At 44.8% G+C, this 17,669-nt stretch overlaps 2 protein-coding genes across 8 annotated transcripts in view; one reads left to right on the forward strand and one right to left on the reverse strand.

Annotated features, from left to right (window-relative positions):
• IFT122 (intraflagellar transport 122) overlaps nucleotides 1-11,730 on the reverse strand; it is a 33,885-nt gene extending 22,155 nt beyond the window's left edge. For 2 of the 7 annotated variants that reach the window (XM_050904991.1, XM_050904990.1), the window contains exons 1-14: nucleotides 11,689-11,730; nucleotides 10,773-10,839; nucleotides 9,714-9,798; nucleotides 8,783-8,861; nucleotides 7,903-7,979; nucleotides 7,399-7,465; nucleotides 6,214-6,360; nucleotides 5,172-5,333; nucleotides 4,172-4,247; nucleotides 3,429-3,624; nucleotides 2,539-2,673; nucleotides 1,704-1,906; nucleotides 1,078-1,215; nucleotides 144-308 (exon numbers count right to left, since the gene is read on the reverse strand). In XM_050904991.1, coding sequence (XP_050760948.1) covers nucleotides 144-308; nucleotides 1,078-1,215; nucleotides 1,704-1,906; nucleotides 2,539-2,673; nucleotides 3,429-3,624; nucleotides 4,172-4,247; nucleotides 5,172-5,333; nucleotides 6,214-6,360; nucleotides 7,399-7,465; nucleotides 7,903-7,979; nucleotides 8,783-8,861; nucleotides 9,714-9,798; nucleotides 10,773-10,839; nucleotides 11,689-11,729 — 1,638 coding nt within the window. In that variant the 5' untranslated portion in view covers nucleotide 11,730. Of the gene's footprint in view, nucleotides 1-143; nucleotides 309-1,077; nucleotides 1,216-1,703; nucleotides 1,907-2,538; nucleotides 2,678-3,428; nucleotides 3,625-4,171; nucleotides 4,248-5,171; nucleotides 5,334-6,213; nucleotides 6,361-7,398; nucleotides 7,466-7,902; nucleotides 7,980-8,782; nucleotides 8,862-9,713; nucleotides 9,799-10,772; nucleotides 10,840-11,688 lie in introns of all 7 variants that reach the window. The other 5 variants (XM_050904995.1, XM_050904993.1, XM_050904997.1 and 2 more) reach the window with 3 other exon arrangements.
• A 265-nt stretch (nucleotides 11,731-11,995) lies between these two features.
• MBD4 (methyl-CpG binding domain 4, DNA glycosylase) lies at nucleotides 11,996-17,197 on the forward strand. Its single transcript, XM_050904922.1, has 8 exons — nucleotides 11,996-12,033; nucleotides 12,278-12,487; nucleotides 12,837-13,684; nucleotides 14,262-14,336; nucleotides 14,969-15,103; nucleotides 15,357-15,506; nucleotides 16,162-16,265; nucleotides 16,934-17,197. The coding sequence occupies exons 1-8, from the start codon at nucleotides 11,996-11,998 to the stop codon at nucleotides 17,009-17,011; spliced, it is 1,638 nt and encodes a 545-aa protein (XP_050760879.1). The 3' UTR covers nucleotides 17,012-17,197.
• The last annotated feature ends 472 nt before the right edge of the window (nucleotides 17,198-17,669 follow it).

Here is a 17,669-nt window from a genome sequence, read left to right on the forward strand (position 1 = left end):
AATGGCTTAAATGACAATTATATGAATTTCTGCACAGCAACACTTTTGGTATGTTCTGTGCTCCAAATCACTTCCTGCCCATTCCACCGCCCCCCCCCCCCCCTTTAAAAAAAAAAACCAACAACAAACCCTCTGAATTTTACCTGAAACAACAACTCTTTGGTATGAATATCATATACTAGGCAGGTATCGTTTTCATCAACCACTGCCAGCTTGTTTCGGGATGCACTCATATCCAGACAGCGCACAGCTGTGGATTGCTTCAACAGGACGATTGCGAAGACATTATCGACAAATATCTTCAGAATCTAGACATATTTGAAACCAAAGTCAGTCCATCCATTTTTGTTCCTAAAACTAGAAATAGCGTAGCAGGTACAAACTTTAATGCTGTTTAAAGCATGCAATTGGAATTTTTTTTTCAGAGAGAAGCTGTGCATTAAAATTAAAGAAATGCTTTCAGTTTGGGGTATCTTGAAAAGACTTGTTTCCACGATATACTCTAGGTTGCAAGCCTATACAAATAAATCATATGCTATACATCCTGGATTTTTTAATGCTCCACTAGTTAAACAATTACATTAATATAATACTACAGGAATATATAGCATAGATACAGAGGGCACAAAGGATCTCAACTTCCTCTCTATTCCTGTTCTCTATATCAATACCTCTGGGCTCCAGTTTGAAATTTTCAGCTGCTAACTGGCTTGTGAAATAGACAGCAATTTCACTCTAGCACATCCACACCTTCACAAGTGGTCATCAGGAGAAGTGTACACACACCCCCCTCAACCCCCACCAAAGACAAACCCTCTCTCAGTTCACCAAGAACTCCATTTCTGTCAGTTGTTCCCAACAACTTATGGACTTCAGACAAAGTTAAACATGTTTGTATGAATTTTACAGCCAGAGAATGTGAAAGATAGAAGTAATTAGTTTTTAATCACAAGATGAGGCTCTGTCAAATAAAACTCTAGGTTGTAAAAGAGCATGCTGCTCCGAAGGTCTCCCCCTAAGAGCACAGAACAGATTTTATTTGTAGTGAAAAGACACATACCAGACATTATGTGTTACCTGACCATTCTTTAGACCAACTAAGAGGCCTTCTCTTCCTGGAGGTCCTCCAATTACTTTAATATAACGAATAAGAGATTCCATCAGCCATTCTCGTTCTTTAATGCCACTAAATGAGAGGCACTGCAATCTTTTCTCCTAAAGACACAATAACATACAAAATACTGCATGGAGGTAAAGATAAAACCCTGTGTCTTTGATGTGCTATGTTTATACGTAGATTAGCATGTGTGCCTACTTTTACATATAAAAATCATAAAGTCAAATAGTCAATTTAACAGGGTGAATTCTTTAAGGTTTTCCAATGTGATGAACAAACAAACAGAAACAAAAAACCCCCACTTTTTTCTAGTAGTTCACCCCCACCCAAAAGTTCCCCTGGATTTTGTGCTAATTTATCAAATTCACTACAAAGACTGTTTTACTGAAACAGAGCCACCTGTGGCATGCCACAGCTATTGCTTAGAAGGATGTCAGCGCTGCACATTACAACAGCACTACACATTGGTACCTTGGGGAAAAACTGTACTAGATTATACAGTACAATCTTTTCCTACCAGCTATTTGGACAGCTATCTTAAAGTCTGAATGCACCCCAAGACTACTCTAGATTTTAAGGCACGTACCTGGCATAAAATAATGTGATCGGAACATACAACCAGCAAGTTGCATTCAAATTTTTTTACTATCTTTTCCTTCACCCGATAATACATATCTGAAGAATCATCCGAGTACAACTCATAAATCAAGATTTTCTCTGGCATCTGGATTGCTAATCTGTTTTTGTAGATTGCAATTTTCTTTACAAGCTCTCTGCCTTTTATTCTAACTAGAGAGAAAAAAATACAAAACCAATACAGTATAGGCTGACACGAAAATAACGGATACAGAAATCAGAAAACTTACTAATACATTAAAATTGAATCTTTCGAAAGCACCTCTAAAATTAAAAGCAGATTCCTGCTCAGATATGTTTGTTGTTCTGCATCGGTGTAATCTACTATCCCTGTCACAATTTATCACCCTCTATTATTTGTCAACAGCACATTCTGGAGCAATACTTTGATTCCTTGCCATAAAAAGCCAGTGGATACGAAGAAACAAAATTAGCACAAACCCTTGAGGCTACAAGTAAGAAAGAAAAAAAAAAAAGCTAAATATGATGTATAGTATTTTTATCTCATTCGCAGAGATTAAAACCTTATCTTAAAATCTTCTGCCCCTCCCAATGTCCTTTCAAATCCCCACACCTTTCCTTAAGCTTGTCAGCACTGATCCTCCAGAATCCAAGTTTGCGCTCTCATCCTGCAAACAGTATTCCTCAGTTTTACTGTCAAAGTGACAACAATCTGTCTGGTACATGCAGCATATATTCCAAGTGTTCTGATGGGTATTAATTAAAAAATCAAAACAAAACAGCATGAGAGTGAAGCTTTGGCTTGACTGCAAGCGTGAAGTTACCTTTTTGTTCAGTGATGAGGTGCTGGACAATAACATCAGTCATGCTGTCTCTGTAAGCATAGCGATCTTTATAAAGGCCATGAACAGTGCTGAAAATCAACTGATAAAAGGATATTGTTCCATCTTGGCATCCTACTGCCTGAACACAAGAAGAAAATAATTTTAGTTAATCGGTACATGTAGGTGAGAATTGGCAAAATGTGTAGTATTTATATGAACATTATGTTCCTCTTCCTGCATAATGTATAGATTGATACCAAATACAGCCTACCTGTACTTAAACAGTGGTAAAAGTGTAATGCAAAATGAGGACTGATCTCATCATAGAGCGTGGAGACCACCATGTTGGGTGGGTGGGGTTGGGTTTGGTTTTGGTTTTATTTTGTTGTTGTTTTTTTTGTGGGTTTTTTGGGGGGTGGGGTGGGGTGTGTTTGTTTTTAAATTCGTTCTGTATCTCTTCACATTTGTACAACGACACAGAGTGCAGCATTTATGGCTAACAGTTGCCTTGTAGGCATTTTCCACAAGGTGTAATGCTAGAAACTCAAACAGATCTGAACATTTTCTTCCCATCGTGGAATTAGGTTTGGTCAACCTAGAAGTTATTAGCTGCCATTTTTTCTTCTCTTCCCTCCTCTTTTTTAACCAAAATGCAACAAATGCCTTACCATCTGAAAACAGGTGTTACGCTCACTTACAGCCTTCTTGCAGCCCAGGTTTTACTTCTGCAGGATATTTTTAATTTCAGTGGTAGTTCTAGGACCTCACTAGACACTGCTTAGGTTCTGCTGCCTCAGTAAGAATGTCTAGACTAAGCAACCGAGTTTGAAATTTATGGTCTTACCTCATATGACAAATTGTCTGTGAAAATGTCAGAGGAATGTTGCTACTCACCACATAGTTGGAGTCTGGTTTAACTTTGCATGTCCACACCCAACTGCTTTGCTCTCCTATGGTACCAAGACGCACGCCATCCTTCGTGAAGAGGGAAACTTGTTTATCTGAACCTCCCAGTAAAATATACTCTCCTTTAGTAAAATAGCTAACGCAGCAAGGATCAAAATTAAGCATTCTGTCCTTCCCAATCTACAAGGGAAAATTAAAAAAAAAAAAAAAAATCAATAACATTATAAAAGGATCATTTCGTATTTTCCCAAGGCAACAAGTGCCATCACTGATACCATTCTTCTCATCTCTCCAGCCATGCACAACTTTTCAATACCCCAGAACCACTGGCTATATTAAGATTCCCAAAGGCAGTTCTAAAATACATCCAAGAACCCCTCCAGTCCCAAACCGGTCTACTCAGAATGCAAGCAACTCACAAAACCCCCTTTAACCAGTTGAAAAAAATACAAAGATGTCCTCTACAGACCAGTAAACCATATCACAGAAGTCAGCAAAGTTGTAAGGGCTTTAATACAAGAATTGTAAGACAGCAGCTGAGTTGCCATGGGAGAAACAAGAGCTGAAGGAAAAGATGGTTTAAAAAAAGCAGACTCATAAAAGGTTGGGAAAACAGAAAACATTTAATGTAGCTAATAAAGCACTAGTATACAAACACTTTGAATATAGGACACAAAACAGAATCAGAAATACCGTGCCACTCTTGAATGCACTTTCTAAAACATACCTGTTTGCCACTGAGCTGGTAAAAGGAAAGTTTCTGACCCCAGTCTGCCACAGCTAAAATATCATTGCGTTCATCTCTAACAAAAAAAAAAAAAAAAAAAAAAAAAAGAAAAAATTATGTAGTAATTCTACAGTGATTTATTAATAAATTTCTTAGAGTAATAGGATTGCAGAATTTACTTCATATTACTCTTTAAAAAACCACAAACTGAAAGGACAGCGAATACATCTTGCCATTTAAAACTGAGGAAGACAGCTTGGGACACAAAAGAAAAATCAGTCTCCTCTACAGGAATAACTGCAAAGCTTGATGTATCACTTCACATACAGCTATATAAGCAGTGGGTACAGTGAAGCTAATGGTCCCTTAAACAGATGAAGCACCTGGGCCCGGATTCTGATCTTAGCTACAGTAGTACAAAGCCACCATAACATCAAAGTCAATACAGCTGAGCAAGAGTGAACTACAATTATCAGCGTAAGGCGGGGGGGGGGGGAAATTGTTTGGGTGAGACCAGCAGCAGACCAAGGAAAGGCTTCAGGTCTCAAATCTGTTAACTTTGTTACTGTGACATGATCTGTTCAGCTTGGAGGAAAACATGAGAGTCACCTTCTCCACAGCTCTTGCCTAGGAAGAAGGGAGACGGTAATCTGAACATTCTGCTGCAAATAATGCCTCTAGCCATAAACTGAACAAAAAGGAAACAGACAAAAAACCTAATGAAAAGTTAACTGTTTAGTAAGCACCCTCCCTTTGCTCAATGCATGATGCATGCACCTGGGGGGAAAAGCAACATGCTATCACATACTTGATAGTATGTGATAATGAACACATACTAGCAGAATAAATTAACACCATACAGGCAACTATTAATCTAGAATTTCCTAACTTTTGAATATCTGATTTTGTACCCTGCATAATACTCTCTGCCCTTGGTCCTTTTTGTAAATTACTGTTCTAGATAATATAGATATATATGTTCCTTTGAAATTTCACTCACAAGTTGAAATCCATAGAGGTCTCTTCTTCCTCATGGTCTTCTCCCTCTGTCTGACTACACTGCCTACTGCCAGGCCTGGATTTCAGCACTGGTATCTCGTCTAAACAGCTGTGAACTGACTCCTCTGGTTCATCTGCTCTACTCCAAAAATTCTCCCACCTACTGCAATAGCAATTGTTTATTCACATATTTGGGACAATATTCCCCCTGAATTAAAGTGAAAAAACAGCTCCTCTCTCTCTCCCCAAACCAAACAGAACCTGCCCCCACCCACTCCCCAAAAACCCCCCAAAACAATACAAAAGAAAAAAAGAAATGTTTCTTGAGATCTGGTGAGGCCACCCCTCAAATACCGTGTTCAGTTTTGGGCCCCTCGCTACAAGAAAGACACTGAGGTGCTGGAGCGCATCCAAAGAAGGGCAACAAAGCTGGTGAAGGGTCTAGAGAACAGGTCTTATGAGGAGCGGCTGAGGGAATTGCAGTTGTTTAGTCTGGAGACAAGGAGGCTCAGGGGAGACCTCATCGCTCTCTACAACTACCTGAAAGGAGGTTGTAGGGAGGTGGGGGTCGGTCTCTTCTCCCAAGTAACAAGCAATAGGACGAGAGGAAACAGCCTCAAGTTGCGCCGGGGAGGTTTAGATTGGATATTAGGTAAAATTTCTTCACTGTAAGGGTTATCAAGCACTGGAACTGGCTGCCCAGGGAAGCGGTTGAGTCACCATCCCTGGAGGTATTTAAAAGATGTGGCGCTTAGGGACATAGTTTAGTGGGACTTGGCAGTGCTAGGTTAATGGTTGGACTCGATCTTAAATGTCTTTTCCAACCTAAATGATTCTATGATCTAAGTGGAACTTGTTCCCAGTTTCTCGATTCAATTGAAGACTGGCAGCAAAGCCAAAACCCCAATACATAATCACTTAAAAAAAGGTAACATACATGACATTAATCTGTTTCAGCAGGGATAAAAGTCAAGCCTTTCTGCAATCAATAAACCAAGAATTATCTATTCAGCATGAAAAAAAGGAAGGATGAAATGATTTACCTGGATGGATTCCAACAAATTGACCATATTGGAGATGAAGCACCCCCTGTACGCTCTATTTTAACTTTCTCTTCACCATTTTTATTCCTTATGCTGACAATGCCGTTGAACATCCCCAAAGCAAGGTACTGGCCATCATTTGTCCAGCTGATAAAACACACACATGCTGAAGAGCAAACTACTAAAAACAAGCAGCAGGAAGGTAGGATGGTACAGCATACTCAAATAGGGATGATAGCTCGACATATACTTCTAAGAGGGAGTTCTGGGAGGTAGCCAGTAATCCTACAGTTTGTTTATGCATCTAAATCCACATTTATGGCAACAGCATGCACTACAGCAAGAACATTTTATAATACACACAGAAATAAAAAAACGTAGAAATAAAAAAAAAATTAAAGCTATCATCTGCTCGCAATACTTCTAACATGTGCTAAGTAACAGATACATTTTTGGGGATGACAGCGTTGGCAGTAGACCAGACTGTTTTAAAAGCCACATTTAGAACACTGATCAGATAAAACTGCATGGTGCGGGACAGAGGAGACCTGGTTTCTATTCTTGTCTCTACTGTAGTTAGATGGATGCCTTTACACAAATTAAGGTACTCTTGCTTCAGGTTCCCCATAATGGCAATATCTCCTCCTACTGAAAATACCAACAACGCAGGAGATGAACAGCTCTACAAACAAAAAGTTTAATTATTTTTCCTCATTTTATTGTTATTGCACAAGATGGCTAAACAGAGGGAGAGAGAAGTTAAGATACTTGCTCAAAACTGGAACACCTCTCTGATACTTTCAGAAGAATTCAGTTATAAACAGTACCAAATAAAACCCAAAACCCTTTGCTGTTAAAAAAGAAGGGCGGGGGGGGAGGAGGGAAGCACTCTCTGAGAAGACTACACAAGAAAGAACAAATCACCTTTGATAAATATTAGTCATATTCCTACCGCAGCATTATAAATGGTACTCAGGTATTTTAATGATGAGAATGGCAAAGTGGCATAAAGTACACAATGCTACTGAACAGCAAGGTAGGAGAGCTTGTCTCATACTACTAGGTACTGTCTCTGCATACATTGAACTGTTTCACTTGAACATTTTTTTCTTTAAGCTTGCATATTATTTTGAATGGTTTGTATTGAAACTAACTTAAATGACACATGTAATCCTTAATACTTACCTACAGCAAGTAATCTTACTGCTAGTTTTATGTTTAGAGACTGACTTCTGTTCAGGAGACCACAAGCCTTGATTAAAGCAAACAAAAAGCCAAAGTAAATTACAAGTAAGCATTTACTAGTGTTCAGATTAGAAACTAATATTGTCAGAAAACTCAGTTGGGACTTCAGAGGGATCAAAGTCTCATCCACTGCTAGAAGGATATTTAAATACATATTGTTTATCGGTAAATGGGGAAAAAAATCCATCTAAATAACACAGAGGATGTCTCTGCAAAAAATCATAGTAACAAAGTAGCATATTTTACCCTGTGGCACCTCACTACATAGTCCTTTCCAACTGAGTTTAAGTGATTTAAATGAGCATCTAATGTTACTTAACTTTAGGTAGCTTTATATCTCATCTCTTCTGGATATAAAGAACTGTACCTATCTGTAGTTAGCTTAGCTATACAACTTAATAGAATTTACTGGCTTAATGGAAAAGTTAGAGGAAGAAGACATACCAAAATCACTGGAAGAGCAGGATGCCAACTGATGAGTAAGAGGATTGTATGAAACGCACTGTATAGAGTCATTATGCCTAGAATGAAGTTACAGTCATATTTCAATAAATCATTCTTAAACGCCCCTTTTTCTGACTTTCAGCAAGATAGCTGAAATGTTTACCAGATGCCAGAAATAATTCGATCAGTTTACATTACATCAAATTAATCTGCAATTACTGTAAACTAAATCAGTAATAAACCTTTAAAAAATTGTCTCTAAGTGGCAGGATTCACTGTATTTCATCAAGATTAGCTAAAAATGTACGTAGATGGTGGTTTGTGAAATATGATTAAGGGTTATATCCAAATTCTAAAACAAGTATGTTTGTGTATGGTCCTAGTAGTACACTAGCTTGTGCATACTAACTAGTAATAAATGTACACACACATTCAGAAACAGAATTTGAAGATGTCGCTTAAGAGGGATGACATAAAAACAAAGCCAGAAGAAAGATGGAAATATACCGAAAGTACCAAACCTTATCTTTAATTTGGTCTTTGAACCAGAATTATATTAATTCTGTTTATTATACAAGATCAGAGTCATATTCTGTGTCGTTTTATTTTGATCTGTACAGAGTTTCCCCAGTTCTCTGCCAGCCCTCTAAATTCAGAGATTTATCTAGACTTCCCACCCTCTTTTATGCCTGTAATTGCTTTCCTGCCTCATTCAGATACTTTGACTGTTCTTTTCCTCCTCCCTCTCCTATTACCCCCTGGCATTTTCTCTGACCTTAGTCAACCTTCTTCCAAATCTAACGGCACATCCCCTTTGACAGCAGAAGTGCATAATCAAAGTCTGCTTTTGAGAGGCACAGAATTGAAAGGCATCACTTACGTGTATTTCAGAATTCCTTCTAACTTTGAAGTCCAAATTATCACACTTTTATCAGCAGAGCCAGATGCGAAACGTTTGCCTAGGAATTAAATATAATTTAAATCCCACACATACAAGAATCACTTTCACTCCAAATAATCAGAGAGAGAGCAAGAAGTTCTTGAACTTGACAAGGCTCAAGTAATAAAGGGCCTAACACTGCAAGTGTCTTGATGCGCTTCTCCAACTTCATGAAACTCTGATGACTTTATTTTGTTATTCCTACAGAGCGCGCCTCATTAGAGCCCAGCAACGCAAGCAAGTAGCCAGTCTTTCCAACACCGTCAGTCACAGGCTGGAGATTTATGTTAACAGTGTCAAGGGAAAAATGGTACCTTTTCACAGGTATCACCTGTAACTGAAACAGTAGTATTTGAGAGGAAGTCCTTTGAGTCCACAGACAGTAAGTCCCTACAGAATGAGAATCAGAGGCAACGAAAGAATTGGAAGCAGAATAAGGTCTGCAGTGAGCATGGTAATGTGTGAAGGATCAGAAGATCGGGAAGCTTTGGGATAGAGGAACTATGGGAATAAAACTCAGAGGCAGGTGGAGTACTAGAAAGAGGGATCTCTGGGGTAAGCCTTCTCCTCGCATTACCCCACAAATATAAACTTAACCGTCACTGAAGTAGAAGGGGAGGGGAAGCGGGGACTACAGTTGTTGAATTAACAGGTAGCCTTACATGTAAAAATACAGTACTTCTGCATATAGCATTTGTATGGCAGTTCAAATTCTCCATTAAAAACCGAACAAACAAAACACCGGCACTCACACACATGTTCAGAATACTGTTACTGAAACAACCCTGATTTCTCTATTTATTAGCAATAAGAAATGGAAGAAAGGCACTTGACAAACCAGAGTAACAAAGCCCCCCAAAGTGATACTCACCATCTTTAGCATAAGCCACACAGTATACAGTGTCCTTATGTCCTTTCAAAGGCTGAATTAAGGTTCCATCAGAAGTATCATATACCTATTTAAACAGCAGGGGAGCGGGGGAACAACACAAACATACGAACAAAAAACCATATATAAAAAAATCTTCCAGTGAGGACTAGGATATAAAATTACTGAAGGCCAACTAGATTATATACTTTCTTTTGTGTTTGCTTTTTTGCATAGCATACAGTCCATGCAAGACAAAACGTTTTAAAGTGTAGAAGCAGCTTTCCTTAAGGTAATGCTTCTCGGAATGAAAGAACACTCAGTATTAGAAAATTCCATACACAAAAGAAATTTCCAAACACCTCATTTGGCCAGCTTGTTTTACTTCTTTCCCTAGATTAGATGTTTAAACATAATAAATTACTGGAAAGGACCATCACTAAATATACCATTCTGCAAGCACTGAAAATAGTAAAGCCTGCTGTCCTGCAGTTCTGGACTGCATCTCTGTAATCGTGCCATCCATCCATCCATCCATCCCTGCAGTTTCTACACCTGCCCCATCTGAAAGTTTTGCAGGAACCGTGAGAAGCGTGGTCCTGAGCTGCTCTTGCTGATGGGTTAGCAGCAGGCAAGCGGACCCAGGCAACCGCCAAAGGCTCTAGCTGAAGATTCTCAGAAAGTAGGGACATCAATTTGAATTTCTTTCCCCTTTTCACAGAGATTTGCATGAAACTTATAACAATGCAGTATCTGTATACCATGCCATGGTGCTAAGTTTGGTTGCAGGTTAATGGATTTCAAACCACCAGGTGAGGTGCGAGAGGATGAGATGACGCAAGTAACTTAAATCTCATTACTTTTGGAAATAGAGCTTAGAACTTGGTAAGAAACATTAAAAAGCTTCAAAACACTTTACAGTTAGCCTGCATTAATATGTATGTAGATATGAGGCTGGACTAGTAGAGATAAGAGGATTTCTGATAGGTTACATTCATAAGTTGATGTGAAAGAAATCATATTCATACAGCTGTAAATGCAAGAGGAAAAAAGTTTCCCTACCAGCAGTCTATTTCCAGCAGCAATTATCAATTGAGTCCCATCCGGTTTGAATGCAAGATCATAAATACTAGAGAAAAAAAACCAAAGAACACCCCCCCCCCCCCAAGAAAACCCCGTATTAGTAGGCAGAAAATACATTTCCTTTAACGTCAAAGATGCCACACAACAAAAACTGTTAATTGCATACTTGAGAGTATATCTGATTCCTGAGAAAATTCCCCAAACAAAAAGAACCCTCTGCGATCATCTCCCCGCACTCAGGAAGAAGCCCAAGCACTGGCCACCATCCAGGCTCCAGGCCTGCACATACACGGATGGGAAGTTTGGAAGAAGCCCGCAGCGGTACCACCTTGTAGGCAGAAGCACGCACATACAGACGCAGGCTGCTGGCCTTTGGCTAAACGTAAAGTGAAAAAAGGCAAAAACAACCCCCCAAAAGGCTCTGCCTTACTGGATCACCGGTATCAACCAAGAGGCCGCAGGAACCCGGCTGCCCCTGCCCGCAGCTGGCCTGCCGAGGGGAAGGAGAACAGCTGGCTGGAGAGAGGACACCCAGCCCAGGACTCCCGTAGCCTATGTGCCGTGCGGCGGCGAGGCAGAGCCCGGGGCGCTGCCGGCGAGCCAAGCGCGGCCTGAACGAGCTGCCCCGGGCCGCCGCTCCCGCGCGGGCCGCCCACCCAGCCGCGGGTAGGCACCGCCGCCGGGCCCGGCACCGCTCCGGGGGCTGCCCCGGTAGCCAGGCCGCGGCCTGCCAGCCTGCTCCCAGCCCGCAGCCCCACCGCCGGGCCGCCGTCACGGCTCCTCACAGGCCGCACGGGAAGGCGGGAGGGGAATAGGGGGGGGAAGGAACGCGCCCCCGGCCGCCTCACTGCGGAGCAGGGCCGTAGCGGCCCGGCTCTCCCCCAGGGCCGCTCACCACTGCTCGGCCTTGTCGCGCCAGGTGAGCGCGGCCCGCATCCCCGGGGCCGGGCCGGGCCGGGCCGCCCCTCACGGCCCCACAGCCCGTCCCGCCTCAGCGCCGCCGCCGAGCGCTTGTTTACACCCGCCCCGCCGGTGCCACGGGCAACGCGCATGCGCGTGGGGGCCCGCCGGCCCGCCACCACGGCAGGGGGCGCCCGCTAGCGGGGCCGGGATGCGTGCGCTTGCGCAGGAGTGAACGCGGGAGGAGCGGCGGGGCACGGGGGGGCGGTGCCGCGGGGCATCACGTGGTCGAGGCGCCCGAGATGGCGGCGCCGGAAGCGGCAGAGGCGCCGGTCAGCGGGTAGGCGTCTGCGGCGACGGGCGGGATGGTGGCGGAGCGGTCCGGTCCGGTCCGGTCCGGAGATGAAGCGCAGGGCTTGTCAGAGGGGCGGGGGCGATGGCGGCCGGTGACTCCCGTGGGGCGGTGGCGGGCCCGAGGCCGGGCTGGCCCCCGGGGCCGTGTGGGGGTCCGGGCCCGCCCCGCCGCGCCCCGGAGCCCCCCGCTCGGAGTAGGGCCCCACCCGGGCGTCTCCTTCCCCGTGCAGCCTCCCGGGCGGTAGCCGAGACGGGGCGGCGGTGGAGGCGGCGGAGCGTCCCGGCTCCAGCGGCGGGGGCACCGGCGCAGCGGCGGAGAGGGGGCTTGCGAGAAAAGCGGCGGCGGCCGGGCCCAGCGCCGTCGCCGGCGGCTGGCAGAAGGTGACCAGGCGGAGGCAGTCGGGCAGGACGGCGGGGAGGATCGACGTGTACTTTGTCAGGTGAGGCCGGGGCGCGGCGGAGCCGGCGGGCCGCTTCCCGGGTGAAGCCGCCGCCCGCCTTCGGGCAAACCGCTTCTCCCCCTCCCGGTAGTACAAGCTTGCACTCGCACGTGAACACGCGTGCATGCCGTGCACGGATTTTATGAGGTGCAGTGCCTCATACGTGTAGGGTTATCTGTAAACTCCTTGTGTAACCCTTCTTTGCTCCAGTCAGAGGAGCTTGCCTAGACGTCACCCTGCCAACTGTTTTTGTCATTTGGTTTTTTTTACACACTAGAACAGTTTTTTTAAGTGAAGAGCGAGAGAATGAAGAAGTCATCACTGATTTACTTTTTTTTTCATACCACAGCCCTGAAGGAAATAAGCTCAGATCGAAAAGTGCGCTTGTGGAGTATTTTCGGAAGACTGGGGAGACGACGCTAAAAGCAGAAGATTTTGATTTTACAGCTCCTTATGGGAGGAGTACCCGTTTGAGGGTGACAAGATACAGCACAAAAGCTGCGGGAACTGTTTTAGAGAATGAGGGTTGTCACAGTCAAGTGCAAGGCCTCAGTATGCAAAATGGTGCAGAGGATAGAATTCGAAGCGTTCAGACTGGAAATGAACACCTGGAAGATGTTACATCCGCTCTGGAAAGTGAAGATTTGATCGTGAAAGGCATACACCCAGAGGACTGTTTGAAAACCAAAAAAAAGGGGGCAGGTGGAAAAAGCATTCAGAAGAAGAAAACTGGGAAGAGCTCGGAAAAGAGGAATCGAGATAATACCCAAAACAAAAGACAGAGAAGAGTGTGTAACAAAGAGGAAACTGAGTGCGTTCAAAAGAAGAAATCCTGTAGAAAGACAGACACGTGTGTTGCCGATAGTCAGGGCGTAGATGATCAGAATGCAGACCCTATGGATGCAGGAAGAACTCTGTTAAGAATGTCCAGGTCACGGTCAGACACACGGCTAAGGTCAGCGACGGCTCGCTCGCAAAGGGAGTTGGAGAGCCTAGCAGAGGAGGAGTGCGTGGAGACAGGTTCTAATGACGCATCTGCTGCAAAATCTGAGGAGAAAACCAATGGATTGAAAATAGGGAAAGAGACAGATCGAGGGAATCCAGGTAACCAGGATTTTAAATCTGACACTGAAACAGATGCTGACATCTTGCAGCTGTGTGACAAGGCAAGCTTCACAGCAGTTAAAATGCCGCCAGGTATATGTGTGGTTTTGAGCAGAATATGATCCTAACGTTCTGCCAGGGGTTCTCCTAACTACACGAACAAAGTATTCTGTTTCAGGTCAAGCTGCTTCGACATCTGAATCTGTCTCATTTCTTTATCCAACAGCATTTAACTTAATCCAGATTTATTCACAACTGGATCTTACTCTACCAATCTCTTTAGCTGTATAGTATAATATAATAATGTTCATTACCTTCGCTGCACTGACTCTTTTAATGCTGTTGCACAGTTGGTCAGTTTGATTCATAAAAAAGGCTAGTTTTAGCTTGTTTCATGTGCTAGAGTGTGTGGACAACATTTAATCCTTGGTTGTACTTTGAGCCTGTTTCCTCAGACTGTGGCAAAGTAATGGTTTATCTTCTGAGGATTTTTCATGGAGTTGAAATAGAGAGGAGTACTGGAGTGAATCTAAAGCACATTTATGTTCTGTACACCTACAAGAAATCCTTGTATTTCCATCACAACTTGAAGTGGAAATGGCGTATGAAATGTGACAGCAAAATACTTGGGTTTTTTTCTTTTTAATGCTAAATTATTACTTCTTTACAGAAGAGTCTATCCCACGAACACAAGTGGATAGGAGGAAAACGAGTCCGTATTTTTCAAGTAAATACAGTAAAGAAGGTATAATATTCTTTAGGGAAATAAATCTTTTTTTATGGGGGGAGGAATAGGATGGCTCAAGATCAAGTGATGTTACAGAAAATTTCTTCCAGTTTTAGGCTGGCCATGCTTAGGTGGCATCCGAGAGCTCGGCGTACTGCACTAGTGCTGATCTTGTCCCATTTTAAACCTCAGTGGTTTGTATCTTGCAAACCACCGTTAAGGCTAGTATCAAATGCCTCGGCAGCTCTTTCAGCAGCTGTGAGGTGATGGGGTGAATGGCTTCGGGGAAGTTCTCTTCACGCCGCTGAGGTGTTTCCCCTGTACCCTGTGGCTGCTGCTCTGTACCTACACAGGAGCGTGGCGGTAGCTGGGGAGGACCTCCCTCCTCGGAAAATATGTGTAACATGGAACACGGCGGCACGCGCAGGCAGCCGTGGTTCTTGCTGCAGTCTGTGCCCGGGGACGCATAGTCCCTTGCAGTTCTGTAAAATTTGTGTGGGGATTGCCATTGCTCCATCCACATACAGTGTCCCCACAAGGATGAATCTGTTTCAAAAGGTCTTCATTTTTTTAAATTATTATTTTCATTTAAATAGGTAAATCCATTCTTTACTGCCCAATAAATTTTTCTGTGTTGCCTTTGTGTACAGCTCCCAGCCAACCTAGAAGGAAGGCCTTCAGAAAATGGACTCCTCCACGTTCTCCTTTTAATCTGGTCCAAGAAACACTTTTCCATGATCCATGGAAACTTCTCATTGCAACCATATTTCTCAATAAAACTTCAGGTAAATAGAGTAATGCAATTTCATGTTGTATAAATGTTGGGGTGGTGTTACAGGATCAGAACAGCTGCCATTTTTAATGGTATTAATGAAAGAATAAATGTGTATTAACTTGTGTCAGTGTTTAAAAAAAAAAAAAGAATATTTAATTTGTAACTCTTGCCTCTGGGAAAGCTCGCTTCAAAAAGCATGCATAGATAATCAAAAAAGAGAACTACCCGCACAGCCTTCTGTTCATGAAGGTTTCTTTCACTAGGTAAAATGGCAATTCCTGTGCTCTGGGAGTTCCTTAAGAAGTATCCTTCTCCTGAAATAACCAGGACTGCAGACTGGAAAGAAATGTCAGAGCTGCTCAAACCTCTAGGTCTCTACGAACTCAGAGCGAAAACTATCATCAAGTTCTCAGGTAGGTTTTCCTGAATATGTCTGTGGAAGGGTCTAAATTACAGCAAGACAAACAGCGTTATTTTCAAACAGTGCTCTGTGACTTCTCTTTCTGTTTGGCAAATATTGGTGGTGGTTTATTTTGTGCAGCTTTGGGATATGTTGGTCTTACATATGCAAAGCTGCTGATCCTGTTGTCTTAACTGAGAATAAAATAACGTACGCATGAGTTCTGCAAGAGACAATTGTCCAGGAGGCTTCTTTGAGTGGAAAAAGATAGGCACACCTGCCAGACTGATTTTGTGTTTTGCAGCACTGTGATAAGGTGGCTCTGCTCTGTTTTGCATCAGGTGACCTCCAGAAGGCCCTTCCAGCCTGAATTTTTCTATGATTCTGATATTTTCCATGCTTAGAATAAAAGTATTCCTCTGTGGGTTCTGAGGAGACGGGTGTAATTAAAACTCGCCCTCAGTGATTTGTTTAAAGGGTGTTTAAGATATACCCCATAGGGATTCATCACCTACTTTCACCAGGAAACAGCTAAAACTTGCGGTTTTCATTTAAAATGTTCCAAAGTGGAGATGTGTTGCACTAGCAGAGAACCGGGAGTTTGTCCAGAGTTGCTTTCTGCACCCTGCCTGCCTGCAGGCAGCGAAGTCTGTGACTGTACGTTGCAGATGAGTACCTGAGCAAGCAGTGGAAGTACCCCATCGAGCTGCACGGGATCGGCAAGTACGGGAACGACTCCTACAGAATCTTCTGTGTCAACGAATGGAAGGAGGTGGGTGGTGCGGCCGCGCTGCCAGGGCTTGGTCTGCAGCACGCTGCCGGCAGCCGGGCTCTGTCCTTTGGCGTCCTTGGGCTTGTACCTACGGACTCCCGTGGATTAAAAACCAAAAAGATAGCAATTTTTATATCCTCAGTAGGCTGAATTCCCAGAATGTACCTTTTGTAAGTCTAAACCTGTAAATGATGACATGCGTCACCTTGATTTCCCCCCCCCCCCCCCTCCCCTCTGTAATTCTCCACTTTCATGGTGTTGTTTTTCTTATTTCCTTGATGCGGGAGTGAGAGTCTCTTCCCTGCTCCGGTTAAGAACCGGGTTCCCTATGTTTCCTGGCATCCCTCCGAGGTCGGTGTTGGTGGGGCCTTTGCCGCGCTGGGGGTCCTCTCGTGGCGCGTGGCTGTGAGGGGCACTCGAGAGGCCGTTTTGCTCCCTGACATAGGGCCCCCCTCCCAATTCACAGGGGGGTGGGTGGTTTCGGGGCCGACCAAGGGCTGTCTTCCTTGGTTTACGTAGGCGGAGGCCGGCCTGCCGCAGCATGGTGTTTCACTGCTCCCCGCGAGGTACGGAGGGGTCCCGAGCTGGGAGGGGAAGTACGTCAGAGCGGCGAGGTGGTGTAAGAGAAGGTATTTTAGTAAATGTTGAACGCTTTCTGTGCGTTTCAGGTGCAGCCGCAGGACCACAAGTTAAACGTGTACCACGCGTGGCTCTGGGAGAACCGGGAGAGACTGAGCATCGACTGAGCACAGCCGCGAGCGCGCCCCGTCTCTCGGTCCTCGCCGGCGTGCTCTCAGTGCGGTGGGTGTCCTTGCGGTGTTGCTCTGACCGCGCAGTTCTTAATTGAAGTATTTGTGTGACGCACCCGGCTCGGGTCGTCGTCATGAAATGTTTAAAATCCCTACTTTTTTTAATAAATGCATTCCCATTTTTGTGGCGTCTGTTCATGCCAGGCTGCGCGGGCCTCGGGGCTGGGGGGGGGGTAAGCGCAGCGGGGGGCGGGGGGGATGTTTGCTGAGCCCCCGTTTCGGTGGAGCCGCCTGACGCGGCCTCCGTTCCTCCGGCGGGATCGACCGGCCTGGCCCGGCCCGGTGGGCGGCCCGAGGGGGCGGGGCCTCGTCCTGAGGGGGCGGGGCCTAGGCCAGTAGGGTGGAGTCTTGGCTAGGGGGCGGGGTCCCGGCCGGGGCCGGGCCGCACCGTTGTGGCGGCGACGGTCAGCTGCGCCGCGGAAACGGCGCGGTGGGGTCGGGGGTCAGGGGTCAAGGGGCGGGAGGCAGGCCGTCTCCAGGGGAAGCCGCGGGCCGGGCCGCTGCCGTCCCTCCCCGCTGCCGTCCCTCCCCGCTGCTCTCTGCCTCAGCCCTGCTCGGCACGGCGGGATCCCCAGAAACCGCCGCCCGCCATTGC

This window comes from Gymnogyps californianus, chromosome 13, assembly GCF_018139145.2.
Source record: "Gymnogyps californianus isolate 813 chromosome 13, ASM1813914v2, whole genome shotgun sequence".
Classification (NCBI taxonomy): Eukaryota; Metazoa; Chordata; class Aves; order Accipitriformes; family Cathartidae; genus Gymnogyps; species Gymnogyps californianus.